The 20,431-nt window shown below is 39.0% G+C and overlaps 1 protein-coding gene across 2 annotated transcripts in view; it reads left to right on the forward strand.

Moving 5' to 3' along the window:
- Positions 1-10,352: 10,352 nt before the first annotated feature.
- mapta (microtubule-associated protein tau a) overlaps positions 10,353-20,431 on the forward strand; it is a 32,816-nt gene continuing 22,737 nt past the window's right edge. For both annotated transcript variants that reach the window (XM_053341729.1, XM_053341730.1), the window contains exons 1-2: positions 10,353-10,392; positions 19,997-20,162. In XM_053341729.1, the coding sequence (XP_053197704.1) occupies positions 20,015-20,162 (148 nt within the window). In that variant the 5' untranslated portion in view covers positions 10,353-10,392; positions 19,997-20,014. The remainder of the gene's footprint in view (positions 10,393-19,996; positions 20,163-20,431) is intronic.

Below are 20,431 nucleotides of genomic sequence, written 5' to 3' on the forward strand. Positions count from 1 at the left end.
TAATAATAGTAAAAACCAATAATAACAATAATAATAATAATAATGATAATAATAGTTGTAACGGTGCAATTATTATTTTTTTCTTTTCTTTTCTTTGGTCACTGTTACTTTTTTATAGTTTAAAGGACAGGTTCACAGTTTTTCAAAGATCTAGCAGTGAGGTTGAAGAGTACCCCTCCCCTTCCAAGTGTGTAGGAGAACCAACAGTGGCTGCGAAACTCACTTAACCCCCCCACACACACACACACACACACACACACACACACACACACACACACACACACACACAAAGGTCCTCAAAAGTCCACAAAACTGCCTCAATGTTCATTTAGTCACCTGACTGCTGTTTTGAGTTTTAAGATAGAGTTGAGAAACTGTAAACCAATCCTTTAAGCTACCCGATTACAAAAACAACAACAACAACAAAAATCACATCTGCAAATAAATGCAGGGCGTCTGATCAAATGCTCACAATGTGAAAACAATTTTTTAAAATATCATTTTTTTTTCTCGTTGCGAAATTGGGTAAACCACACAACCAAGAAATTCTCTCACTGAGGTTTTATTGATAAATATTATAATTAATATAACTTACTTAATCAAACTAGCTGACTAGTGCTCACACCTAGCTAACACAGACCCTAGCTTTTGACTGTGCCTAACAAATAAAATAAAATGAAATTAAAAATAAATAAATAAAATAAAATAAAATGAAATTAAAAATAAATAAATAAAATAAAATAAAATAAAATAAAATAAAATAAAATAAAATAAAATAAAATAAAATAAAATGAAATAAAATGAAATAAAATAAAAACCAGCTCAGGTATTTCGCCTGAGGTCTCCATAGGTTTGTGCTGTTGTCACTATGTGCTCTTCTTCTATGTTACCATGCACTTTTATTATTAATATTTTTGTAGTATTTTCTTTAATCATCATTCTGATTTCTCCTTATTGTATTTGTTTTTTTCTTTGTGTAAAGCATGTGTTGTGTTAGAGTGCTGTATAGATAAAGTCGCAGTTGAAGAAGTTGACCACTAGATGTCAGCAGGATGAGGAGACACTGTTAATGTCTGCATGACACTAAACTGAGTTTCACTACTGTGGAGTCATTTTCCATCAGAGAGGCAAATTATGGCAGAAAATTAAAAACTGATTAGTTTATTGTCATAATGAGAAACCATATTTGTTATTTCTAGATACTTAATTCTTACATTTTAATAAGAAATTTCTTTTTTAATAGAAAATCTGATCTTTAGGCACTGAGTGGGCCTTTATCGTGTTCTGACGGCATGAAAAACAATTTGTTTAAATGAGACATGTTTATTTTGATATTTTGTTATTACAAGAAACATTTCTTGCAAAACTGAATAATTTAGTGTCTAGGCTGCTTATAACCAAAAAAGGATGTCAGTATAACATGAAATTGTTAAAATGAAAATGTTTCTGTTTATCACAAGAAACTGAGCAGCAGTCCTAGTGGCAGAAATACGCTGCTGTAGCAAACTTGAGAGCTTAGTATTGCTTTCTGTTCTGCTTTGAATTTCTTTAAAAATGTTATTCACTGTGTTTTCATGCGTTACAGTCTACAATCTGTTAGAGTGTGCTGTGATTTTACACTTTAATCTACAAGATTTGAGCAGAAAATTCAACAACAAACTCCAACAGTGTACAGTAGACACACAGCAGCACTACTGGAGGAGTGAACAAACAGCGTGGTTAAGCCAATTGATGCAGTTGTGATGTAATATCACATTTCCAGAGCTTTACAGGCTTTGTCACTCATGAAGAAAGCTTGCATTTGTCTTTAATCCTGTTAGTCCCTGTTATCCTGTTATTTCTGACAAACCCAACGCTAATGAAATTATATATTTTAGGAACTTGAACTCATCATTTAAAAAGTAGCACAACACAGCAACAATAACATCTTGTGAGAACATTTAAAATCCAAGTTAAGAAAGAGGTCTTAGCACTCTATAAGACTTTATCAAACATTGTTTCAGCACTTGTACGGGACACTTAACAACCAGATAAATTACTGACATACCTATTGGCTGACAGTATGAATAGCCTGTTACCAGGAAGGAGCTGTACACTAATTCCAAGCAGAGCTGAGTCCTCACGCCAACACGCTCTGGAAACACAGCAAACATCATTTAGTGAACTCCAAACAGAGGGATCAGCAGCAGATTGGAGCGAATGAGTCTTCTGAGCAGCAGATGACAGGATGAAGGAAGAGACACAAGTCTTACCTGTACAAGTGAGTCATACTCTGGTTCACCTGTGTGGCCTTTGTCTTCTGAGCAATGATCCTGCTGATGATCAGGAAGACCATGGTTAATCTGAGGATCATGAAACATACAGAAGATACTAAACTATGGTGGGAAACAATTATGCACATAATCCTTAACAAAATATGCATCTAGATTAATTATTAAATAATCAGCTCAGGCGTCTTTTTTTAATTTTTTAACTGGTTGCTGCAACCTGAAGATATTGTAAAAAGTTGCAGAAGAAAACATGAATGCTTTCTGTCCTGTTTAGTACAAGAGGTGGTGGTGTAATTAAGCCCTCTTGTGGCTGAAATGAGAATTACAACAACAAACACATGGAGAAAAAAATCACATGGCAAAATGTTTTTTTTCCACCTGTTTCACAGATGAAAAAAAAAACACACAACAAAAACAGAACATGGAAATATTATCCTGGCAAAACCTTTTTTCCACTTGTTCTTGAGTCATAAACACAGGAGAAATTGGGTCTCCAGGAAAAAAACTAAAAACATCACTTGTCTTTCAGGGCTCTTGCACATTTAACTATAAAAAAATTATGGTTTGTTTTTTGTCCCCTGTTGAAAGGTTTTCTAACTTCAAAACAAACCTGAAGCAGCAGAAAACCAGAACAGTGCTGAGGAGAGCAGCCAGAGATACTCTACACACTATCCAACACTGTAGATCAACTTCAGAGTATCAAAGTGATTTTTCTGAGGCAAAAAATCAAAAGGAGGAGATGTCATTTTAATCATCTCTAATGAGGTAACTCAACTATTTGTGGAAGAGTAGAGTATTATATGTGTCTTTTAAAACATGTCAGGATGGGTTGTAAAGGCAGCAGCAGTGAGTGAGGAGTGTCTGAAGGAGGTTTAATGTGGAACAAGAAGACACCACTGATGCTGCAGTGTCTCCCTCTAGTGTTTGATATCATATTTATTCCTCAACAATCAGCCCAGTCAGGTTATTGTCCTCATTCATTGCAGTAATCCAATCTGTTAGAAATAAATGCATGAATAAGTTATCTAAATAATGATCATTTTTCACTATAAATACCTATTGATAATGGAAGTTATTGTGCAGGTGCAAGAGGAAGGTCAAGTGATGGTGGGAACGCGGAGGTTACTGCAGGGCATGTGGGAATGTCTGGATCTGGAACAACAGGAGCACATAGCAGGAGGAAAAAAGCAGAAAAGGAAATGTGAGACTAGAAATTGGCTGTGATTCAAAAATACTGAATTAGAAGAGCAAGTACATAGTTATAGTAGCAACACTAATTCTACAACAGGCATATTTCTGCAGGTATGCTGATAGAAATAAAACATTCACACAGGATTGGCTGTTAGGGTTTATTTTATCTTTGGATACTTCCTGTTTACATAGCTGGTGGCTTCTTATTTGACAGCGCTACAGATGTTTCTAAACAACTGATTTACATGATGTCACTTAAGTGTGAAGCGATTGAGTAAATCAGAAGTTTGAAACTAGCTTGTGGTTGAACTGAGGAAGAACTTTACACACAAACTTAGGGATGGATGTGCAAACAGCTGCTGCAACCTGGTGGTCCCTCCTTGAACTTAACTTTAACTGGATTATATTACTTACAGAGACATGATGGGAGTGAATGTGAGTTATTTAACAGCAATCCAGAGGAATTATCACTACTTGTTAGTCTGATTTGGATAAAGCCGTGTTACACAACTTTCTTTTTTTCCCCTCCTCCTCTCTGAGTTAGGGGCAGATGGTCAGTTCGTCTTGATGTATTTTTTTTTAAATGATACCGACAGAAGAGTCTGAAAACCAACCTGGCATCCAAAAAACTCTTAACTGTGATGTGAAGTGCTTTGTACAGTCCTCACTGATCTGCATCTACTGTCACAAGCAGCTCCCAAATACTTAAGCCAAGTCTTTCACTCTGGCGTCGCTTCAAAGAGTCAACTGTTGGTATCTAAACATGCCTGTCATGGTTAAAAGATGTAATTATCCAACGGCAGAAAAAGTTATCCGTGCAGCATCGTTTCACCGCAGGACTCTAAACAGAAACATTGTGGGAGAAATCCAACTAAATTTTTATTTTTTTTTTACAGTTTGAAAGAAGAAGAAGAAAAAAAAAGCCTGTAAATCATTCAGCCGTAAACAGCACATTCATTCTTACCATGCGGGCTGGTCTGTGTTCACTTTATAAAACAACACAGTTTTCTTTCACTGGAGTTCTCACTGGCTTCAGGAAACAGCTGATGTTCCTCTTTTGCATGTTTTAGGCCATCTACAATGCAGTTATACATGAAGCTGTGCATATTATACATAAAAATATGTCAAAAATCATTCTATTATTTGTTTTCACCTTAAATAGTTCAGTCAAGCGCAACTGGACTGGAGCCATATCTGTTTAACCTCTGCAGGCTGGTTGGCACCTTCGGGTTGGTTGAGGTCACACGAGGTTCGTTAGTCCTCTTGTTTGTTATGTGACAGTTGTTAAAGTCATTAGAGTCACACGAGTCCAGGTGTGAATTGGTGTTAAAGGAGAAATTCACAATTTTTCATGTGTGTCTTAAAACAGCAGTCAGGTGTCTGTATATGAACAGTGAATCCTCGCTGTAATCCTTCCTTCTGTTCATACTGACTATTAAAAGATCTCCTTTAAAAGAGTTTAAAAGTTGATGTGACACTTATATGAGGCTTCAGCAGTCTGAGTCATATCAAGTGGATATTTGCCACTTTTACAGTCTTTTTAGCATCAAATTCCCTCTTTGTGTTTCCCTGTTGAGCTGTAGTGGAAGTGTAGTAACAAAAAGAGACACTAAAAAGACTGTTATGTTGAAAGATATCTACTTGATTTGACTAATTTGGACAGCTGTAGCTTCATATTAGCTTCAGATAAACTTTTAAATCCATGTATACATTGTGGATTTTGTCTCCATCTTTTAGTTAGTAAGTGTATTATGAAGGGATCTTCTAATAGTCAGAGTTGATGATGTGTATGCATGCAGGGTTTAGTGCGGGGCAGATGGTCTGTAGGAGGTTGGATGGTATCAGGTCCATTGGTCAGATAGTGGGATGAGAGTCCAGCAGAAGCTTGGAGACCTCCTCTTCAGTCAGAGGGGAGAATGAGAGGAGTGCGTCCCTGTCAGAAGAAATGGTAACTGATGGCAGAAACCTCATCAGAAAAGAACGAGGCAAACATGTCTGCAGTGAGCAGAGTGGAGGTCAGAGGAGGGGGCGGTTTGAGCAGTGAGTTAAAAGCATAAAACATTTTTTCGAGCATCTGTGGCGCCACAGATCCTGTTCTGATAGTAAGTGGTCTTAGCTGTTTTTCTCCTAAGGGGGAATGATGCTAGGAGACACTGATAGTCACTGAGGTCAGTGGGCTCTCTGGATTTATGCCATTTTCTTCCATTTCCTGCTGCTCTGAGCCCCACCCTTGGCTCTCTGATGATCTCAGTGAGCCATGGACTAAAGGAGGCATTATGGGCAGGTCTCGGATGTTAGAGTGGGTGTGGGTAAGATGTGTTTTGGCTTGTGTGTGTGTGTGTGTGTGTGTGTATTAGTGTTATGTGTATATATTTCATATCTTATTTTATTTTTTATGCTGCAATTGGACTGCTTAAATGGAGTTTCATTGTATACTTGCAATGACAATAAAGATCTATTGTAGAGGACTGAGATTGTTAAGAGAGGAAGGAGCAGAGTGTGTCTGTAGCCTGTACCAAAGTACAAAGTCAAGAAGTTGTGACATGTAGCACAACGAGCTAGCGAAGCCGCAAACAAAACCACGTTCCTGCACATGCTCAGTAGTGTCCGCCTTACACAGAACTACTCTCTGGAGACTGAAAATGTGATTGTTTAGAGTTGTTTATAGAGAAACTAACTAAATCTTTGTGATAAACATGTCACTCAGTGCAGCATTAATGCTCACTGACATGCTTTGAACAGCTTTTTGGATGACAACAAAGGTCTACAGAACAGAGGAATACGATAAATCAGGCTTTGGATACACGCACAACAATCTTAAGTAGATCAACCCATTGGTGGTTTGGCTCTGAACATGAGATCTGTTGACAATAAGAGCCAAATCCTTTAAGTGCAACTTTAAACCTTCATGTAAGACCATTAGTCTGAACTCCACTCTTATTAATGTGGGTGGGAAATGTCCCCTAGTATCTCCTCCAGGTAGCCTCAGATTGCTCACCACATGAGGATTTAAAGGGTGTGTAAAGGGAGATTTTCAGCCTCGGATGGATCCTACGGCAGCACCTGGCCTACAGTGAACTCTCACCGCAGGATCAATCCAAATCCTCTCCAGCTACGCAGCTAGTGGCAGCTGTTGTACTGGGCAGGTTTCCAAAAGAGGGGAAAAAGAAAGAGCAAGAGAAAGAAAGACAGAGAGAGAGAGAAAGAAAGAAAGAAGGCACAAAGAATCTTGTCTCGCCAACACATCATGAGCGCCTCAACATTCCCGAACAGATCTGACTGTCAATAATTCCACTGCTGTTTTCTGGAGCTGAATGGTTTCTCAACTTAGTGTAAAAGTTGGCAGCCAGTGTGTGATAGTGAGAGGCCACAAGCAGGCCAGTGAAAGAGAAGTGACACAAGGGTGCACTGTTCAGTCCTCCAGGCCTCAACTGTTTTATGTGCCAAGACTCGACCTTTGTGTGCCGGCTACACTGATCTTTTACAGTACTTCTGTTCAGTCTGCCTGTTTCTCTCTCTTTCTCTCACACGCACAATCACTGCATGTTTTAAAATAAAGCTTTTGAAACATTAAAATAGATGTGCTTGGTTTTATCCCCCCCCCCTTTAAAGTCCAGTTGAAATTACACCACTTTTCACTCGTCCTTTCCTGTGTCCTCTTTTGAGAAACTAGAAAGGAGGCATTTATATTTAAGTACAATTAAATGTGATTTTAGTTTGACTTATTCATCTTTGTCTGATATTTCAAACAGATGGAAATATTGCAGCTGTGTTTTGCATCAATTTAAACACTTTTCTTTAAAATCCTGCCTGAAATATTCATGAAACTTTATTATCCGTAACAGGAATATTCCTCTATGACGCAGCTCAATCAAAGACAAACATAACAATAACAAAGAAGAAACAGTAAAAATAATTTATGAATGCTCACATCAAGTTGATTTATTTAAGGCTTTAGTTTGGAATTTTTTGGAAACTTTGTGCTCTCCCACAGAGCTTAAATAAAGTTTTATGGTTTTGAACAAAGCTGGCTGCACAGCATGAGTTTATAATGACGCACAGACACCAATTAACCATGTTAAAGGGTTAATTATTTGATTTAATTAGCTTACTGACACAGAAAGATACAGACCGTGTCCATAAACTGTAAAATATATACATAAATTTTTTTTTTTAAATAATTAAAAAACACTGAATTCATGAGCAATTTTTAAAGATCACATAACTCAAGATGTGTTTAGTGAAAAATGATAAAATAAAGAGTACGATCTAGACTTACTCTATGTGAAAAGTGCCTTGAGATGACTTTTGTTCTGATTTGGTGCTTAATAAATAAAGATTGATTGATTTAAAAATATATAAATATATTTATTTAAATTTTAGGCCCACTTCAGGCACTCACTTCAATATTTAGTTCAAGTTTATTGAAATGCCATTCAAACCACATTCATAAGAAGACACATATGATAGATGAGATAATAATAATATTAATATTATTAATAATAATTATAATAATAAATGAAATATGAATATTTAATTAATTTATAAACTCGTGAGCAAACATACTAACAGTCAATCAATTCTTTATTTCACATGTGTCTATTGCAGTTCAACATACAAACACACATACAGCAGGTGTGCAGATTATAAAGGCTATATATCATATTTGTTTATTTTAGGTGCACAATTTGTGGGTTTATGACACATCATGTAAAGTCATATAAATATGATGCCATACATAAAATTGCCAAAAGTATGTGGACATAATGCTGCTGTAACAATCTCCGTCTGCATTAAAGTTCAACCTGAACCTATAGGATGGGGCTGAGGTCAGAGGTCAGTGCAGGTCAGTAAACATCTTTATTAACCTTCATGGCTTTATGCATGGGGGGGTTTTATCATGTTGAAACAGGAGCAAGCTGATGCCTTAAATATCAACGCACATTAATGTCTAAAATACATATTGCATGCTGTAGAATTGAGATTTCTCTTCACTTGAATGACTCCAAGTGTCCACAACGCTCCTATCCAGCAGAATTATAATGTTTGCAAATTCAGTTTCCCAGCATGAAGGTTTAATGCATTTAGATTTAATTGACGAAATAATCTAACATCACATCTCACCACAGGATCCATGTAGTCGCTCTTAGGAGCTTTTGATCCTATCACATGATTTATATCAGCAGATTGATATAGCTTCTATTTACTCAGATTAGTATTTAGATTTTGTTTTAAAGCCTTCAATACTGCCAGGATGATCATTCAGAAAGAAGCTGAATCCTTTTATTTTTATTTATTTATTGTTGTTGGGAAAAAATGCAGTTAAATTAAACTGGAATCAGAATATAAACTAATCTAAAAAGGTAGGCCTACTAAATTGTAGTGTATTGTATGTAAATGTTTCTAAAACATCTACATACATATGGCTCAATATTGTAATTAGAGATGTCCGATATTATCGGCCCTCCGATATTGTCGGCCGATATTTACTTAAAAATGTAGTATCGGGATCGATATCTGTTTTTTATAACCGATGTTTGTTCTTTAGGCTTCAGCATTTCCGATCCTGCTTGAACGCAGCATGGGACGTTTTTCGGCGCGCGCTTGATGACGTAAAACAACAACGACACGCTAGACTTGTGGGTCGCTAACCGGTCCGTGGCTAACCGTGGCTAACAAGTTCATAGCGTCCACCGCCATGTACACGGACACACAAACCAGAAACAAGGTTTACCCATAGACTGTATAAAGTTGTCATTTTCTTTGTTATGTTTTCGGCGAGTCGCCTCTGTGGCGTTACCGTCAGAGTCCGGTGGGTCCTGTCCTGTCTGGGTCCAACTCTGCAGGAGACACAACAGCTGAGAGGAGCGTGAGAGGACGCTCACGTAAAGGTCCCGCCTTCAGAAACGTGGCTTATGTTTGTGGTTTGGAACTATTTCCAAGTGTGTCCTACAGATAGTAAATTTGTAATTTGCAATTATGCAGAGCAGCATAATAAATATGGCAGTGACATATTGGCACTTTTTTCAATAACTTAAGTTGAAGTTGTTCTCTTATTTTGCACAGACAGTGTTTACATGTGGAAAGCCATGTTGCATTTATGTAGGCTATGCACCAGTAGGGCATCACAATAAAATTAGGCATTATGTGTTAATTCAACTGTAGGAGATATGTTAAGTTGTTACCTTTGGTGTAAAAAGCCTGCATATATCGGTATCGGAAATTAAGTTGGGGAATATCGTAATATTGGATATCGGTAGAAAAGTCAATATCGAGCATGGGAGCATCCCTAATTATAATGCATCATCCAGCAGTGTATTTCATCTTCATACATTGAACTCATACTGTGAAAGGAAAGCCCATATAAAACAGTGACATCTTTGAAATATAACAGTAGATATTAAAATGGCATTAAGTGTGATTTTTAGATATAATGAGTGTGTGATAAGATGTATGAGGGTTTATAGAAAGTGTAAACTGCTCTCCTTGTAGAAACACTGTCTTTGCAAAGCTTTGAAAGCTTATGGCTCAATATTACAGTGCAACATTCGTGTATTTCATCTTCATATACATTTAAAATGGGAAGGGAAAGCCCATATAAAACAGTGACATCATTGAAATATAACAGTATTAAAGGGCATTAAGTGTGATTTTTAGATATTTTAGATATAATGAGTGTGTGATAAGATGCATGAGGGTTTATAGAAAGTGTAAACTGCTCTCCTTGTAGAAACACTGTCTTTGCAAAGCTCCCATCAGCATCTCTTTGTTTATGAAAGCTGATGGAGTGAATGCAGCTCAGAGCAGACAGGTTGCATTTCACCACACCGTGCAGCGCCCCCCTCTGGCCTGCAGCTGCACTGCAACGAGAAGCTGTGAGCGCCCGGTGAGCGACTGCCTCTGAAGAGACAACACCGCTGTCTGCACTCAGGTAAGAAACCCCGACATATTTCTTTTATTTAACCGATCCAATCTCTGCGCAATTACACCGAAACATCTCCGACTAGACGACCGACACACGAACCTAAACGCAGCGTCGTAATTCTCCATCGGCATTCGTCTTGTCACTTAATATTTTTTGCATGAGGTGGGAGAGGTTGGGCCTCTGTGCGTTACACGTATAGAAATATTATGCACATGAATGAAATACGTTTTCTTACATCATATGGCAACACAGATCCTCCTGCTGCGGCTTATTTCACATGCTTAAGGATTTTAATCAGACTGTAATTGCGTGCGTGCTTCATCTCCATCGATCCTCTTCTACAATAAACACTGAAACGTGTTTTTGTTGCAGCCATCATCGCCTCCGATATTGGAGGAGGAATAGTCACCTCCCCACTAACACGGCATATTGCATGTTTTCTGCTCATTCCCAGCAAAGAGAAGAGGGAAAAAAATGTCTCCATCATTCTCCAGAGCAGGTCTTTGCGCTTTCGCTTCAGCCACACTGATATCGTCCTTGCTCGCTGTGACAAGACTAATCCGCCAGAATATTTAGCCTATAATCTCATTAATAAAGGATGACATGAGGACATTAATGTAATGTTATATCTGTAATGTTTGCTCCACTTTATGAGCAGTGGACACCTCTTTCCTTTGTCGTCTGATTTGAGCGCAGTGAATGTGTATGTGTGAGTCTGAATTAGTCGCTTTTCACGTTGTTTTTTTTTTCTCTCTCTCCTCCCGTTATTCTGGATCCTTCGCTTCTTTCTTGCATCTGAGGGCCTAAAGGGGTTTCCTGCATAACTGTGCGTGGCTCACAAATGGCCTCCTTTATTCTTTAATGTGAAATTCTACATGTAATCCAATGCAAAAGCAATCCACTGGTGTATTGCATGCTTTAACGTGCCTCTCTGCTCTATAGTTCATATTCGTATATTATTTAGAGAGCAGATAGGGAATCCGAATGATGCAGCGCCTGTGCGCAAATGCCAAGCCCATTTTTCATTTTCCCCAACAGTGGAGGCTGCCCGCACAGCAGCGCAGCGTCTCTGCTGTCACACTCAACCCGAGCAGTGAACCAGACTGCTTATCTGACACATATGGGCTCTACAGTAATCCGCCCGGGTTCAGTGGACATGATCTGATCCACAGAAGGTGCATGCAAGCCTTTCAAACCCCCTTCACTCAATCAGATGAAAACAAAAGGGCTCCATATGATGTTTGCATGTGCTTTATTAATACCTGTGGTCTGAAGGACTGGGTGGATTTGCGGGAATGAGAATCTCTTGTCCTCTTTTCTTCGCCTCGGACACACCTCTTTGCAGCCTCCTGGGAAGATCCTGTTTCTTGTTACATTGATGTCTGCAACAAGCGGGCATGTTGTAGTGTGTAACTGCAGCTGGAAGCCATTCCAGACGGTCAGATGATGAGCTGGAAGGAGTGAAAGACATCTCAGTGTCATTTTAGTCATGTTTTGATAGACGCAGACGGCTTTCTGCAAGTTTCTGCAGCCGCTGGCATGAACTGCACGCTGGAGAAATATGCTGGTGTGCACACAGTGAGGTCTTTGGGGTTGCACATCTGCTCCACTCTCACAAAGATTTGCTGATCTAGTTTTTTTGTTGTTTTTTTCACATCTGTCTTAATACACATAGTTGTATGAACTTGAGTTGTTTCTCCTATCTATGAGTATTGTATAAAAGGAACAGTGTGTGTGTAAGAAATGGGGAGATATATTAGCAGAAATGGAATAATATAATCATAAGTATGTTTTAATTAGTTTATAATCACCTGAAAATAAGAATCACTGTGTTTTTGTTACATTAGATTGACCTTATATCTAGAGAGCGGGTCCTCTTCCATGGAGACCACCATGTTACTACAGTAGCCTAGAAAAGACAAACTGGCTCTAGAGACGGGCTTTCAGGTTTTGGGGAGTTTCACAGCCGCCATAGGTCCTCTTACATGTTTGGAAGGAGAGAGTAATCAAGGCTAGATTGCACTTAATGTTACACACTGGTTCTTTAAAGGTGTACTCCAATGATTTTAAAGGCTGCTATCATAAAGTTGAGGGACTTACCATCAGATTACAAAAGGAACAGTCAAAACAGAAGCAGCAGATTGAACATATGAACCTCATGGATGATAAAAACTATCTTTAGTTGCAGCTCTAATCTGCATAAAATAACAATAACAAAACCTCTTGTAACAGTGTTAAAGCAGCAGTTCAGGGATTTAGTTTTACACTCAGGAGTTGTGAAAGATACATTTAGAAGATAATGGTCCAAATCAAAGCAGCAGTAGCCGAAATATCCTTCCCTTCATTTTCTATTATGGGTCAAAAACACTGCCAGCGTTTCCAATAATGCAACTCAACAGCATCTTTCCACAACACTCAGATTACTAAGGATTTCTAGATTCAAGCCCAAAAGTTAACCCCATCACTATGACATCACTGGGGTTACACAGAAGACATTAGACAGCAGTAAATACAGCAGAGGTCGTCCTCGTGATGGATAAACTGATCTTCGTGTGTAAAATGTGTGAAGTGTCCTTTTAAGACAGATTTGAAAAAGTCAGAACAGATCCTTTAATTTTTGGTTTTCATTTTTCCAGGATTGAATTTCCAATGTTTCTTTGTTCAGACATTGACTGCCTCATATTTTCATGATTTTTCTTGATGTCTTTGAAGTGAGAAAACACACCAGAGACAATGATGTAAGAGGTTCAGGATGATAATGTTTTTTTAATGAACCAAAACATCACAAATTCAAACTGAAGAATATAATGACATCCTCAAATTGCAGTGTTAGAGGCCCTTTACTGAAACAATCACTCTCCTTCATTTGGCTGATGATTTCATTGACTCATCAACGTCAGTGACATTGCCTCGGGCGTCAGCAGCATTATGAAATGAATCAACACTGAGGTGCTTCATTCTGCAGAGACTGACGGGCTCCGGTCCAGAGGTGACGATGTGCCACTCGCACAGTTTTTGGAAAGCTTGAAACCCAACAACATCGCTTCAGTTTGCTTCTCTGCAGTCAAGCTTTTAATTCAGTTATTCAATAATATATGTGGCTCAGATTTCTGCTGGAGAGCTGAAACTATTAGTGTAGATGATTGAATATTAATTGGCAAGTATTTTAATGATGGATGAATTACAAATATTCTCTGGTTTGAGCATTGAGCATTTGCATTTGAAGACTTTAGTTTCAGTTTTAGACAGTTTTCACCATTTCCTCTTTCATTCTTTTTTTTTTAATCTTACATTTTATAGTTAGAATTATCAACCAAGGAAATATCAGCTGACAAATTGATACTAAAGATAATTTTAGTTGCAGCAATCTGCTTCTTCTGTTCTGCACATTTTCTGATCATCAAACATAAATTCTCTTAAGTGAATATTATCACATTGATTCCCGGGCTTATCCTGTAGCGAATAACATCATCCGGGTGCGTCATAAGTAAAAAGACAAGATATAGAGTTTTAATGTTTTTCCAGAAGAAGCTGTTCAGACGTCTTTCCGGTTGTGTCGCCTCGTTAAGGAGAAGAAGAAATGCCACAGCGGGATTCAAACTGCATTCTTGTACGCAGTTAATTGGCACCATGCTGATGGAGGACTTTGGCTCATTGCATCAGTAGATAAGTGTGTGTGTGTGTGTGTGTGTGTGTGTGTGTGTGCTGACGGATCAGGTCATGTAGCTCCGGGTCTTGTGTGCATATTGAAACATGAAGCAGCGGGAGTGTCTGAGGTTTATGACGCGTTGCACCATGACAACGCAAAGAGGAATATTTTGAATTCCACATTGAAAGACTGTCGACTCTGCAAACTGAAACTGGAAGCATAATAATATGTAACAAATATCTGATTTTAAAAAGGTGCAATATCTTGAAGCTTGAAAGGGGGATATGTGGAAAGATAGCAGGGTGGGTTTTACATCCTGAAGGTATGAAAACAAAAAGCGGAAAAAGCTACTAAACACGTTTGTTTGTAGCTGTAGAGCAAGAGTCAGTGCTTTGAGATGTTTCCCTCTCCCTACAGCGCTTAGATGGAGGGCGAAATGAAAAGCAGCTCCACCTTCACTCCAGCCCCCTACCACACTGCAGGGCCAGGCCCACATTAGAAAGGTAGAGAGTCAGTCTGTGTGTGGCTGCCAGAGGCGGGGAGGCTGGGCGAGAAGACAGAAAAGGGAACGATGAGGAAAGTAGGTCAGAGATACAGAAGCAATCAAGCATGAGAGCAGCATCCTCGTCTCTGAGCTCCCACTAGAAGCAGCGCTGGTGAGCAGGCAGGCACATACACAGCATCCAGACAAGCCGCTTTGTTTTTAGGGTTTTCTGACGGCTTTTAACTCTGACAGGATAAGACATAGATCGACGTAAAATTTCTCAGCAATTTTAAGCTTTTATGGAGCAAAAATATATAAAAAATATGCTCTGCCTCAAGAGTCTGAAGGTTTTGATGCTTTTCTCTGTTTTATATCATCATAAAATGAATCTCTTTGTTTTTGGGGGGTCAGACACAACAAGCATTTCCAAGATGTCTCCTCAGGGGCATGCTGCTCTACTTTTTTGGCATTTTATAGGTTAACCCGTTCAGGTCCACCTGACTGAAAACACAGTATTTTTTAAGGTTTCAGTTGCGTACTCTGATGTGCATTAGTGCTTCATTAATTTGTGCAACCAACGATTATCATCATTTCCAGTGAATCTGCAGATTCTTGTATTATCCGGTTTATAAAATGTCATAAAATGATGAAAAGTGCACATTACAGTTTACTAAATCGAAAGGCGATGTCATTAAATTGCCTGTTTGTTTGGCTACAATCCAAAAAAAGATATCCAGTTTCCTGTCGACTAGGACAAAGAAAAGCATCAGATCATCACATTTGAGAATAAGAACCAAATAAATGTTACTGTTTTTAGCTCAAAAATTACATTAACAGTTAATTGATTAGCAAAGTAGTTTCTGATTAATATTCTGTTGATCAGTGTAACGAGTAATGGAGTAGTTTGAACAAGATAATCAATTAATCATTTAAATCAACTGCTTAGCAACAATGGCAAAAAATCACTGCTTCTGGCTCCTTAAATTTAAGCATTTCCTGATTTTCTTTGTCTCATACTGGAATCAACTTTATTTAACACCTAAAAAAACATTATTTTGGGGGTTTAGTTTTGAAGTCACCTCACACACTGAAAGCTTGTGATGGCATTTTTCACTATTTTCTGACATTTTGTAGTAGGCAGATTAATTGATTTTTTATTTAATTGTTAGTTGAAGCTCTACTTTGCTATTTAAAAAAGACCACAATTACCAGAAGAGATATCATATGTTTTAAAGGAGAGATCAATTGAAAGAGGTGAGCACAGAAAGACCCAGGTGGTGTGAAACCATGTAGATCAAAGAAAGGACAGGATCCCCCCTGAGTTTTGATGCTGGGTGGTAGCGCTGGTGGAGGTTTGACCACTAGGTGAAAGATGGAGGATCAAAGATGAATTTCCTGAGACATCTTTGAAGGTCATGGTGGTGATGGGGGTTGGGGTGATGAGCTGCTGATATTTAAAGAACAATATCCAGGGACCGATTGGCTCGACATGCACAAACATGAGCAACCTTGGCCACATATGCTGATGGGATTTTGATAGAAGAAATGAGCATAAAGTCACCTATATAGAGGAATAAAGATAGAATATGAAAGGGCAGATCTTCAGCGTTTGATGTTGAGCTCCAGAGTGATAAATAATAATAATATCATAATGAAACAGTGCTTTCCAAACAAGTTACATATATCACCATTGCTAAAATTAACACACTTCACTATGGTTAAGGTTTGGTCGTGTTTACTTTAGGCTCACACACGGCTTCATTCTGGTTGAGTAAACCTTTTTGAGCGTTGGGTAAGAACAAACAACTCAACCACCCTCGACTCCATCTGCTGCTACTTCCTCCTTTGAGTCATCATCATTACTACGACCGATAAAAAGGCTTTGTCCCTTTAATGTAAACATATCATGCTGAGAGGACAGTCTGCCTTCATCACATGTTCATTTTTAACTACCAAGCACCACAGAATTGCTGATCCAGAAGTTGGAACCATGATGTGATTCTACTAGATGCCAGATGTATCGATTCACCGCCATTTTGATTTATGAAATGAGCCAACAGTAGTCAGCAGAGGTCTGTGGAAGCTGTTACTCATTAAATAATTAGTAGTTATAGGTTAAGCTAATGCCGCACCAACACTGCCCTGGTCAACAAAGAGATGATGATGATGTAGATCATGCTAACATCCTCTAGACACAGCTGTGTAGTTTAATGTTATTATTAATCAATATAGTAAGAGTATAATCAACAATATAACAGTATAAATACTTGTGTGATTTAGTATGGCACTCAAAACTGAAGCAGTAGAAGCTAACACATCCTCACTTTCAGTCTTTAGTATGCAAAAATCACTGGATCCTACATTTCCCATAATGCCCATCTTTTCATTAGATCCACTCATTCCACTGAATGCTTGTATCTCTCCAACTCTAAACTCTTCCGCTCTCTTAAGCTCCCATAACCGAGCATTTTCTCCGGTCCAGATGCTTCGTCGCCTCTTTGGTGCATCTCATGTTGTGTTTAAGGTCAGGAAATACACACAGTTGCAGGCAGTGTCATTGCAGCACGCTTGGGGCTCCTGGAGCTGTGTCAACATCCCTGTTGACCGAGCTCCTTGCAGAGCCATCTGAGCGGTTTGCTCGAGCGCCGGGGCCTGTGCCAAGATTACATTTTCACACGCCCCTGAGAGGAACAAGCTGCATCAGCAGACCTTTGGGCCTTTTCCCCTTCATGAGACTGCAACAAAGACGGCTGTCATGTTCTCTTTCTGCAGCAGGTGAAATTTGTGTGCGTGTTTTAGCCTAAAGCAAATTATCAAATGGGTCTGGCCCCAATGCAGTGAGTGACAAACTGGTTTGTTAATGGAAATAAAAAGAGTAGACTGCTCTGAGAAGCTTGATTCATGGGAAGAAATACACATGAAAAAGGTTTATTTTTCCGCAGTCTATTATTTTGTGTCTTTTATAAAAGCATTAGAGAAAGTTTTTAATGTAACCATGACTTACACAATTCCCTCTGTGCGTTTAATCATCAGCTGATGGATCCAGTTCTTATCAGCCTTGAGTTTGTTTGCTCTCTAACTGTCGGAGCTCCCGGATGCAGGGTGAACGGCCTCTCAGAGGGATTGTCTTTGTTGGCAAGGGTGCAGCTTTCTTGTTGTTTGGATTCTGTCATTTGTAATGCCACAATGAGAGTTTTGTCCGGGAGCTCTCTCTCTCTCCCTCTCTCTCTGTGTTTGTGTCAAGATGTCAGAGTATGCCATTCATTGGAATTTCTATGGGGCACAAAAATGTCATTCTGCTTTTTATAATAAATTGGGACTTCCTCTATTTTTTAATGTCATTTCGACCTCTTTGAACATTTATGGTGTTATTCTATATTTTTCTTATTGTGAGCAAATCCCACCAAAGAAAACCCTAAAGAACGTCCTCGTGCGTCTCTCTTTATGACCTCCCTGCCCTGTCTGTGGCTCTCAGCATAGCTGGGTTGCAGACCTCTGAATCGCTGCCCACATCTTCGACTTTTTCAGCACTGGCGGCTGTTTTTCCACCATTTGGAAAACCAACCGAGCCAATCAGAGCTGTGTGGGCAGGATTAAGACATGGGGACGTCATGTTCCTGTGGCAGAGCCAGAAAAACTGGCAGGAAAATTACAACAATCGTGGACAAGATCGATGCAGCCGCACAGGTTGTTGTAAGTCCGCTAACAGAAATAACAACTCTAAAACCGGCATATTACTGCAATCCACGATACAAACGTTAACTGCTACTAACAGCCTCTACTTCTGTAACGAATTAAAATGAAATTGGTAGGTTAGATATGTAACTTGCAACTAATTGGTTCGAGAAAAAAGGCTAACATGAATTCAGTCTGATGAGTATCCAAATATTTTTAAAAAACAGGTCATAAATATAAAGTTTCATTTTTTAAAAACAGCTGGGCATTGTAGTTTTCAGCAAATGGTACTAAAACTGGGGACTATTTTCAGCGGCGGATGTATCCATATTTGGTATTTCCCAGCAGGGTTAAGTTTAGGGTTAGTAGGATAGTGTTTGTGGGATTGAGTCAAACTAAATTATAGTGTGTGTTCATGGTGATGAAGGAACATGTCACCAATTGCAACACTGATGTGTTTTTAAAATAGTTTTTGGATAAACTTTAAGGAATAAGATAAAGGCTTTGGATACAGAAAATGTTAGTAGGATCAATTTATTGTTCTTTTAGGTCTCTTTTTAAATGGGACTTGTTAACAATTTAAAAAGAAATACAGCGTAGCATCAGACTTGTCCTTTGAAACAAACTGGGCTTTTGTCATCTCTGTGTCTCATTAAGAAGCATTTCGAGTCCTCTTTGTGCTCTTTGTGGTCTTTAGCGTGTTTTTTTTGTCCCATTCATGCCGTTTGTGCCGACTGTGGAATGTTGTTTAAACATCAAGGTCAGGAGATACGAAAGGTACGCAGTGAGGGAAGGTCACATAACTGAGCCTAGTGTGCCTTTAGAGGAGTTTTTATAGGGTGGAGTAACCACGGCAACGGCATAGGCATTGCTCCCTGTAAAGAGACAGTTGTATCAGAGGCCGTCACATCACTGAATACTATATGAGGGAAAGTGTCTAAACATCTACAGGCTTTAAAGCAGCAGCAGCTCTGAGAGATTAAACTGAGTCATGTTGATGTGCCAAAACTGAAAATAAAGATCAGATTCTGGCAAATCTGCATCGCAAACACAAACACGGAAAGAGCAGTTTGGATGCAGAGACTGATAATGCCATAAGCCGTCTGCTCCCGGGGGGGGCTCTGTTTGTGTGCGTTATTTTATAGTGTGTATTTGAGTGTGATAGAGACAGCAGTTGTGTGAGTGTGAGAGGGCAGTGAAGAAAAAGAAAAAACATGATTCAAACTGAAAACTGCTGATGTAACCAGAGGCTTGGGTTTAATCTGATATGTAATCCTCTTTTTTTTTATTTTATGAGATTTGACACAATTCACATCTCGCCAGTTGATGGGGGGGAGGGTGTCAAGGACTGTATGGTTTACTTCCTGTGGAGCTGTATACAGTATTAGCATCTTAATGACTTATTTTATATGGCGCCACGTGCACCGCAAGTGACAGTGACTGAGACGGTTCAGGTCATTGGTTGTTTAGGATGTGCAACTTATCACAGTGCAGACAGCGTGCACATGAGCAGGAGGGACTATTTTTGTCTGTGAGGTTGTAACATGAAGCTCCGACCCCACGTCAGGATGTATAAATAACTCTTTTTTCAGACTCAGTGTCTGTTTACATTTTGTGGTGACAGCCTGGATTTTGCACACCGAAAGATAAAAGTGTCCATGAAGTACGGCATCATTATGTTTAATCCTTAAAAAACTTTTGAATTTTGTAGCTTGTTTCATATGTTTGAACCCCCATCATGTGACCCGTCCTGGACGTCCTGTCCTGATCTTCACTTGCTTTGGGGTTGTGCTCTGTTGTAGCCTGACCTGCGACTGGCAATGGACTACACGAACAACGCCTCCAACAGCTACAGCTCTGGAGACACCATGAGCTCCTCCTTAGCCAACATGACCATCAACGACCAGCACCACCAGGAGAACGGGGTCCAGATGGGACACAGAAGCCCCGGAGATGCCAAAATGAAAGGTCAGACATGAGAAAGAAAGACAAACCAGCACAAAGAGAAGCTGCCACTGTGAATATTTCCAATAAGTACGACTAAACAGTAAACACCAAGGATATAGAAAAAAATTACATCATTATTCTGACATCATTTATGAATCATAGAGATGTGTGGTCAACTCTGATGTCTTAATTTAATCCAGAAATGTACCAGACTCTTGGATAAAGCCACATGTTTGCTGCACAAAATGAAAATCTGTTAATTAATACTAACGTTTCCGAACAATAAAAGG

The sequence above is a fragment of the Scomber japonicus genome, chromosome 20 (genome assembly GCF_027409825.1).
Source record: "Scomber japonicus isolate fScoJap1 chromosome 20, fScoJap1.pri, whole genome shotgun sequence".
Classification (NCBI taxonomy): Eukaryota; Metazoa; Chordata; class Actinopteri; order Scombriformes; family Scombridae; genus Scomber; species Scomber japonicus.